The sequence below is a fragment of the Aegilops tauschii genome, chromosome 1 (genome assembly GCF_002575655.3).
Source record: "Aegilops tauschii subsp. strangulata cultivar AL8/78 chromosome 1, Aet v6.0, whole genome shotgun sequence".
Lineage (NCBI taxonomy): Eukaryota > Viridiplantae > Streptophyta > Magnoliopsida > Poales > Poaceae > Aegilops > Aegilops tauschii.
The window spans coordinates 21,554,602-21,563,161 of NC_053035.3; the positions used below are offsets into that span (position 1 = coordinate 21,554,602).

At 44.2% G+C, this 8,560-nt stretch overlaps 2 protein-coding genes across 2 annotated transcripts; both read left to right on the forward strand.

Moving 5' to 3' along the window:
• Positions 1 to 5,197, forward strand: LOC120969070 (uncharacterized). The gene is made up of 11 exons (XM_073503840.1): positions 1 to 99; positions 214 to 276; positions 353 to 452; positions 974 to 1,051; positions 1,207 to 1,299; positions 2,194 to 2,492; positions 2,813 to 3,005; positions 3,108 to 3,280; positions 3,362 to 3,690; positions 3,767 to 5,148; positions 5,190 to 5,197. The coding sequence occupies exons 1-11, from the start codon at positions 1 to 3 to the stop codon at positions 5,195 to 5,197; spliced, it is 2,817 nt and encodes a 938-aa protein (XP_073359941.1).
• LOC141039257 (uncharacterized) lies at positions 5,144 to 6,176 on the forward strand. The gene has a single exon (XM_073506627.1). The coding sequence runs from the start codon at positions 5,211 to 5,213 to the stop codon at positions 6,102 to 6,104; it is 894 nt and encodes a 297-aa protein (XP_073362728.1). The 5' UTR covers positions 5,144 to 5,210; the 3' UTR covers positions 6,105 to 6,176.
• The last annotated feature ends 2,384 nt before the right edge of the window (positions 6,177 to 8,560 follow it).

An 8,560-nucleotide genomic window follows, 5' to 3' on the forward strand; every position in this document is an offset into this window, starting at 1 on the left:
ATGGCCCGCGACGTGCAGGTCGTCCTCGTGGGGTGCGTGCCTCAGTTGTTGGTCGCCGTGGTGCCGGAGGTCGCCACGATGGTCCGCGTGTTCAGCAGGGTGGGTCTGTAGCTATGGCGGATTCCCAGTCTTTGGGTCTCCATTTACTTCCTCGGGGTGGTGGTTCCGTTCGATCTACTGGGCCTGCATTCATGCCAGGTTCTGAATTGTTAGATCTTCAGTTACTGCGCCGGGGCGTTTGTTCCACTCGGGCTTTTCGTGCCCATGCATCCACTGGTCTGTTTATGTTTTCTTCCTTTATTTTGCTATTGTTCTGTTGTTGCATGCTTTAATTGTGTCTCTCTTTCTGCAGGGTGTGTTGCTTGGATGGGTAGTTCTTCTGGCGATGGTTCTGTGCGGCGTAGAGAAGAGATTCGGCTTGGGAAACGGCCTGTTGATCATACTAGCTATTGGTTAGTGCAATTGTTCTGTGGTTGCTGTTTTCTTATTCACTACTGAGATAGAGTCTCATGAAATTGGTGCGTCGTCTCTCTTGCAGCTGCCTCTTTCTGTCGAGGTTCGCGTTATGTGCCTCCCGCTGATCCTCCTGCCCTTTCGTCCAATGCGTGCCATGGTAATATTTTTTTTTTCTTTTTCTTTTTTACGTGAAATCGTTTCTGGTATGATCGTTTCTATGGGTCGTGCGTTTCGTGTGTGTTGCGATTTTTGGTCGGTCGCATTTCCTGTGCGACACAGTCGATGGCTGTGCCGTCACTGTGCATGGCATATGCATGTGTCTCCCCTGTGCCTGGGTGTGAACTCTGTTTGCGTGGCCCACGCATGTGCTGCCCATGCGATCAGTTGGGAAGGTTGTGTGCGCCCTTGGCCTGCATGGCCCATGCACGTGCTCCCTTGTGTGTACGTCCGATTTTGCTATGCATGTCTTGGTTTAATATATACAGTACTTATTTGTCTATGGAAAAATTATTTGCAGGGGAGTTGTCTGTTTGTGCTGGTGACGCCGATCACATGGCGGACGATCTCTCTGTGCCAGCTCTGTCTGGTGGTGGCTGTATTAGTGTTCCACCTGTTACGAGGCGTCCGCGAGTTGTTCCGCTCCTTACTCTTGGGCCTTCCTATCGACCAACTCCCTTAGGTTAGTTGTCATGTATGTGTTTCGTTCTATTTACAAACTTCTGACTTAATTTTGCTATTGTTGTTATCAAGTGTTGCCTACTCCGATTATGGACGATGTTGATATTATTCGCAATCGGCGTAAGCGGAGGCTTGTGCGGTCGTACCGGTCGGGAAGGAAGAAAGGTTGGTGAATATTCTTATATTTATTTTTTCTGTTTTTTGGTATGTTGTTGACGGCAGGTTTTTGTGATGCAGTGCGTGGAATGGAGCCTCCACTTCAAAAAGATCTTGTTCTCTTGCTTAAGAGTATGGTTTCCTATATTTTTTCGTTCCAAATTTGGTTAGCTACTGTTTTCCTTTCTTTTGGTAAAATTATGTTAGTACGTGATGCAGCTGTTTACAGAGGCCGTTCATATTATGGGGGTCCAGATCTTACTTGTGAGTGGTGTGGTGCATTTTATTGGTTTCGCGAGGGCTCTGTGCATCATGTGGGTGCGTCTGCTCGGCGTCCTGTCTACACTGGTTCTTGTCGAGGCGGTAAAGTTTCTTTGCCTAAATTCCGTGATTGGCCTTCTCCACTGGATGGTTTGATGCGTTTTGATGGCAATGCATCTTCCAATCGATTTATGCGTCTGATTAGGCAGTACAACTCCATGTTTTGTTTTACTTCTTTGGGCACCTACGTTGATCAGAGTATTAATACTGGGGGTGCTCCGTACGTATTTAATATGAATGGTGTGGTCTACCACCGTATTGGCCCACTTTTACCGGCTGAAGGATTTTCTCCCAAGTTTGCACAATTATATATGGTTGACTCAGCTGACGAGGTCCAGAGCAGAATTGAAGTTTTTAGTAGGGACGATGGTGGTTCTCTTGATCCTGATCCCGAGATTGTGTCCGCTCTCATTGCAATGTTAAATACACACCATCGTTTGGTTCACAAATCTAGGCTTGCTCGGCAAAGTTTGTGCAGTCCTGATGTACCTAAGGTATCTATACATTTCTTGGGTGACGATGGCAGTCCACACGGTACACGTTTTTCTGGTCCTACGGCTTCCGAAGTTGCTGCGCTTGTAGTGGGCGATTTGACTCCTCACTGTAGAAAATTTGATGTTGTGGCTGAGAGTTGTTCTGGTGTTCTAAAGCATATATCTGCTCTCGACTGTAATTTGATGGCTTTGCAATATCCACTTCTTTTCCCGTATGGAGATAAAAGCTATCATTTGGGGATTAATTATGTTGATGTTAATGAGCGCCATGCCCCAATTGTTCCATCTGTGGCAAGTGTGGATCAGTCCAGTGATGACGATTCTGATTGTGAGAGTGCTGGTACAGCTGATGTTATTTCTAGGAATTTCACTACTCCACATGGGCAGGTAACTATGTTGGATTATTACAGTTACTATTTTCATTATATCGTGAAGGTGAAGTCAATCCTTATACAAGTTGTGGTCGGCTCAGCCAGCAAGTTAGTGTTAATGCATACTCTTGTGTTGAATCTGATCGTTTGGATTACCATTTTCGGAAACAAGACAAGCTTCGTTCCGAGACTTATCAGGGTGTATCTGATGCAATGGGTGAAGGCAATTCTACTGGGAAGAATATTGGTGTCGAATTTATATTGCATGGTAGTTTTACTGGTGGTCCGCGTTATATGTTTTTGAACTATCACGATGGAATGGCTATATGTTGGCAGTATGGTGCTCCTGATTTGTTTATCACTTTCACGTGTAATCCTAAGTGGAAGGAGATTGCCGATGCTCTTGCTGCTGAGCCTGGACAGGCTGCAGCTGATCGCCCTGATATTACTACTCGAGTGTTCGCTATGAAGTACAAAGAGTTTCTTGAGGGGGTTAAGGATGGGTCTTTTTTTGGGCCTGTTCAAGCATGTATGTTCTGTATTTGTTTTTGTATGTTTATTCCTCACGTACTGTTCAGTAATTTTATTATTTTTTGTGTTGTCTAACTGTTTTAATGTTGTTTCCTTGCAGATTCATATGTTGTCGAATTTCAAAAGCGAGGTCTTCCACATACACATACGTTAGTGTGGTTGAAGGCGGATACGAAGGATCCTTCACCATCATTTATTGATAGTCTCATTTGTGCGGAATTACCCGATCCTTCGACTGATCCTTTGGGCTATGCACTTGTTGATGAATTCATGGTCCATGGGCCATGTGGTGTGTACAACTCTAAGTGTGCTTGCATGAAAAATAAGTGTTGTTCCAAGCGTTTTCCTAAATAGTTTAGTGATGAAACGATGATTGACAATGTTGGATTTCCTGTTTATCGAAGGCGTGATAATGGCCGTTATGTACTGAGGCAACAAGATTCGCTTCGACTGGGAAATCAATGGGTTGTTCCATATAATATGAAGCTGCTGAAGAAATTTGATGCTCATATAAATGTCGAATGGTGCAACAAGACAAATTTGCTCAAGTATTTATTCAAATACCTTACTAAAGGTCCTGATGTTGTTCGCATACGTGTTGATGTTGATAATAGGCCATCCTGTGTTTTTACAGTGCCCTGTCCTACAGGGAAGAACGAGATCGATGATTACGTAAAGTGCAGGTTTGTGCCGGTGTTCATACGCATTTGCATTTATTTCCTATTAGTTCAAGTGTTGAAGACATGTTGTTTCTGGTAGGTATCTTTCTGCACGTGAAGCCTTTTGGAGGATGTTTGCATATAGTATACATGGACGGGAGCCTTCCATTGAGAGATTGGTTGTGCATCTTCCTAACATGAATAGAGTTATATTTGCTGAAACTGACAACCTAGGGAATGTGTTAAACAACCCATTTGCTTCCAAGACTATGCTTACAGAGTGGTTTGTTGCAAATCAGGAGTACACATCTGCAAAGTCACTGACTTATTTGGATTTTCCAAGCCAATGGATATGGAATAAAAGTGAAAAGGTGTGGACAAAAAGAAAACTTCCACGAAAATTGGGCAACAAAATAGGCCGTATCTATCATGTGCATCCCAGTACGGGTGAACTGTTCTTTCTTCGGGTGTTGCTTATGGTTGTTCCTGGAGCAACCTGTTTTGAGGATTTAAGGACACACAATGGTCGTGTTTATGATACTTTCAAAGAAGCATGTCAATCTAGGGGCCTGGTTGGAGATGACAATGAGTGGTTCAAGTTGTTTGATGAAGCTATTGTATGGGCAACTCCACTTCAGTTACGCCATCTTTTTATGACCGTTCTTCTTCATTGCGAAGTTGGTAATGGGCGCACTCTTTTTGAACGATTCTGGCCAAGCATGGCGGAGGATATATCGTATATGCTTTCATCTGCCATTGGTAATGCTAGGTACAATGTTCCCGAGGATTATCTTCAAGAGTGCCTTCTTTCTGAGTTAGCTTCCATGTTTACCAAGAATGGATCATGTCTTGCTTTATTTAACTTGACTTCATGTACTATTCCTGTTCATGACGATTGCTATAATAAGTTGGTTGCCGAGGAATTAGGATATGATGTTGTTAATCTGGCTGTTGAAGCTGATACTCTCTACTGCAAATTAAACGATGAGCAGAGGGACATACATCATGAGATAGTATCCGCAGTACGTGAGAACAGGGATGGATTTTATTTTATATCTGGCTGCGGAGGTTCTGGTAAAACTTTCTTATGGAACTCTATTATTGCCACTCTTAGATCCGAGCGACGTGTCGTACTTGCTGTTGCATCGTCTGGTGTTGCATCTCTTTTGCTGCCCGGTGGACGAACTGGCCATTCGAGATTTAAGATTCCTGTGGATGTAAATGAGCGCTCCCAGTGCTCTATATCTAGAAGGCCAATGCTTGCTGGTTTGTGTCAACGAGCTTCACTTATTTTGTGGGACGAAGCTCCTATGACTAGCCGTTTATGCTTTGAAGCACTGGACAGGACCTTGAGGGACGTTTTATCTGTCCATGATGAAGCTAATGGCATGTTACCTTTTGGAGGTAAAGTTATGGTGTTGGGTGGTGACTTCAGACAAATTTTGCCAGTCGTGGAAGGTGGTACAAAGGAAGATATCATTGGTGCGTCGTTGGTTACTTCCCCGCTTTGGCATTATGTTAAGGTCCTTAAATTACACACCAACATGCGACTTTGCAATCCTGAGTTGTCCTCTGAAGCACGGTCAGAGTTGCCTGTGTTTTCAAGTTGGGTACAGAGTATTGGTGATGGTTCTGTTGAGATGCAGTGCAAAGGTGATGACTCCTCTCCTTCGTGGGTTTCTATTCCGGAGGATATGTTACTGTTCCCAACGACTGATCACATGGAAGCTGCGGTTGATAATGTGTATGATGTGTTCTTTTTGAAGTATAATGACGCTGATTATTTGTCTCAACGTACCATTGTTTGTCCAACAAACTCTACTGTTGACAAATTGAATGATGTCGTCTTCAAGCGTGTGCCCGGCATTCCTACAGATTGTTTAAGCTATGATTCTATATCGAGATCTACTGATCCTGTTGATGAAGTGGAATTGTTTTATCCTCCCGAGTTGTTGAATTCTATCACAATCAACTTACCTCATCACAAGATATCAGTCAAAGTTGGAGTTCCTGTTATGCTTCTTAGGAACATTAATCAGTCTTTGGGCTTATGTAATGGAACACGGCTAATTATTACAAGATTGGGTGACAGAGTTTTAGAAGGAGAAATTATTACTGGTTCTCATAAAGGGGAGCGCGTGTGCATTCCACGTATAGTTTTAAATTCAGCTGGTTCTAAATGGCCTTTCACACTCCGACGATGCCAATTTCCAATAAGGTTGTGTTATGCTATGACTATCAACAAGAGCCAAGGGCAAACTTTATCTAAGGTATGTGTATACTTGCAGGAGCCGGTTTTTTCACATGGACAATTATATGTGGCAGTATCCCGAGTTACTTCACGCAATGGACTTAAATTTTTGATCGAAGATGATCGTGGATGCCCAACTTCTGAGACTAGAAACATAGTTTACAAAGAGGTTATTCTTCGATTGTAAGTTAAGAATACAGAAACTGGAGTGAAGTGCTTTAGACGGGTACATCTGGTAATCTAGCATTATTTTGTTGTAACGGAGGTAAAACTACAAGAATATCTATACGTACAAGTAGTGTACTTAAGTTCAACAGATCTGCTAATAAAGCGCAGAGTTCTTCTTCTGCGTATATGACGTCTCACAGTACGTCTTTTCGTGCGCTGCTCTCTTCAGGACATGTGTATGCTCTGGGAGCTGTGGATCTTGCTGAATCTATGAACCTGTGTGCCCTTTGCAGTCTTTCATTTATCAGATGATTCATTTGTTTCAGGAGTTTGTTCTCGCTCTTTAGCTCTCCATGCTCATCTGCATATGTATCCACGCCTTCCAACTGTATATTATATTTCTTCGTCAGTACATGAACTATCTCTCGAGCGACTGCCTCCTCTGCTTCTTTTATTGTGTTGAACGTGGCATGCTTTTTTGATACAACTTCTCATCTAAACGCTTTTATATTTCTTTATGAAGAGAATAACAATTATATTATAAAAAATAAATACAATCCGTATAGCCACACCGTATCGACGGGCGCGGCGTGCCGCCGCGCGGGATAGGCTAGTATACACCTAGTTTCATCATGGATGCCTTCGATGGATTAATGATTTGGAGTTTTTATGATGTAGAGTAGTAACTTATTTTAAATCCTGGCTATTTGGCTTTGGAAGAGCTGTCTTGTGTACGCTGACCACATGCAGCTTCGATGTTACTAGTACTTTGTAATTCTTTTTTACCATGTCGATCTCTCTACAATAATTGTGATAGATGCTTTTCTTTAGCCTTTTACTTTGGCACTTAAGTACGCACTCCTGTCATAAAAGTCTACATGGACATTGCTCCTTCGCTAGTAAGAGCATGTATAATAAGCTTATGTAAGCAGGCTGTAAGGGTTAAAATATTATTTTTCTGTTGACATGGAGAGGAGAGAAGAGGAGAGAGAAGAGGAACCGGCTACAGAATAAGAGTCAGCTGCAGCATGTGCTCCTAGGCACTATGTGAGAGTGAAAAATGGACCATTTATTAATGAAATAGCACATCTTTGTATCTTACTATTATACTTTAAGCCTACAAGATTGACTATAAATGACATAGCGATATCATATAGCCATTAACTGGTTATACTATTAAGCATGCTCTAATCCATACATGTCAATCGCAAAAATTGATTCGCTACAGCATGTTAAACTGAGTAGTGCTTTTCCCCGGGGAAAAAAACTGATGTGGTGGCCATCTATGGCTTCTCGCCTGAGATGATGACGAGTGCAGCGACCATGAGAAAAAAAATGATGTAGTTGTTCAAGCTCGATGTTGGGCTAGTAGCAGCTAGTTGTAGCTTCAATCGATGAGGGCCATGAGGCTAACTGGTAGTAATTGCACATTCTTTTGCTCGATCGGCCTATGTTAGCAATGATGTACTATTGTACTTAACCATCTGTCTGTATGCGATCATTATTTTTAGCAAGTGATGTTTTATTCTGGATGAAAGGAAATCGTCACCAAAACATCTTGTAAGTTGTCCATGTATTGGAAGCCACATTAGTTAGGCCGATGCTACAAATCAGTCGGATGATTTCCTAGAAATCATCCGTCTAGCCAGCCATTAGATCAAGGCACAAGTGCTCGTTAGATTAAAAGCAAACGCAATAGTGCGTCTTCCTCCTCACATCCACCATTCCCAGCACAAGCAGCAATGCTACTCTAACTCCGCAGGACCAACGCGACTGCAACACGTCCTCAGCGTGGCAACGGCACCGGCGATATTATAGCAGCGGCGATGTTGCGACCCAGACAAGCACAACATCACCGTGGTGCGCCACCTGCCACAGGGTTGCATTGCATCCATCGCCACACAGCAGCCTCGCATGCTGAAAGAAAAGCCAAAGACAAAGATGACGACCACCGCCCCCGTCGTCCGTGGGTCCATAGACGCTTCATTTCGGCGCCGCCGTCCTCGACTTGTCGCGTCGCCGGCAGCAGCATTCGCTTCATTGCAGCGTCCTCGACTTGTCGCGCCACCGGCAGCAACAAATGATTCATTGCAACCGGTGGTGAGCATCACCGTCCTTGACTTGCCATGCTGCCGGCAGCAGGCCCCGCTCCATTGCAGCCCGGAGGAGCTCCATTGCAGCCCTGGCCAACGACACCCACAACATCCCATCGTCAGCCGACACCCATGCTCTCAGCTCCGCCGCCCCGGGCTCGCAGCAGAGGCACCAAGCATTGCAGCAGCGTGATCCGGCCATGGGAGGCGCTCCCTCTACTTCACTTTCTCTGGGTGCGTTGCAGCAGCGTAATCCGGCCAGGAGGCCATCGATTTAGCTGCATAGCTTGAGGGAGGCAGCAGATTGTGTAGGTAGGAGGGTCTTGAGGGAGGCAGCAGATCGGGAAGGGAGGAAGGGAGGAGGAGCTCGGGGGGAATATGT

What these genes read in the sequence shown, in the direction of transcription:
- LOC141039257 (XM_073506627.1), top strand. Translation starts at nt 5,211, where the DNA reads ATGCGACTTTGCAATCCTGAGTTGTCCTCTGAAGCACGGTCAGAGTTG.
- LOC120969070 (XM_073503840.1), top strand. Translation starts at nt 1, where the DNA reads ATGGCCCGCGACGTGCAGGTCGTCCTCGTGGGGTGCGTGCCTCAGTTG. An exon ending in AGCTCTGTCTGGTGGTGGCT is followed by an intron (nt 1,052 to 1,206) that starts GTATTAGTGTTC and finishes GTTGTTATCAAG; the next exon opens with TGTTGCCTACTCCGATTATG. An exon ending in CCGGTCGGGAAGGAAGAAAG is followed by an intron (nt 1,300 to 2,193) that starts GTTGGTGAATAT and finishes CTGCGCTTGTAG; the next exon opens with TGGGCGATTTGACTCCTCAC.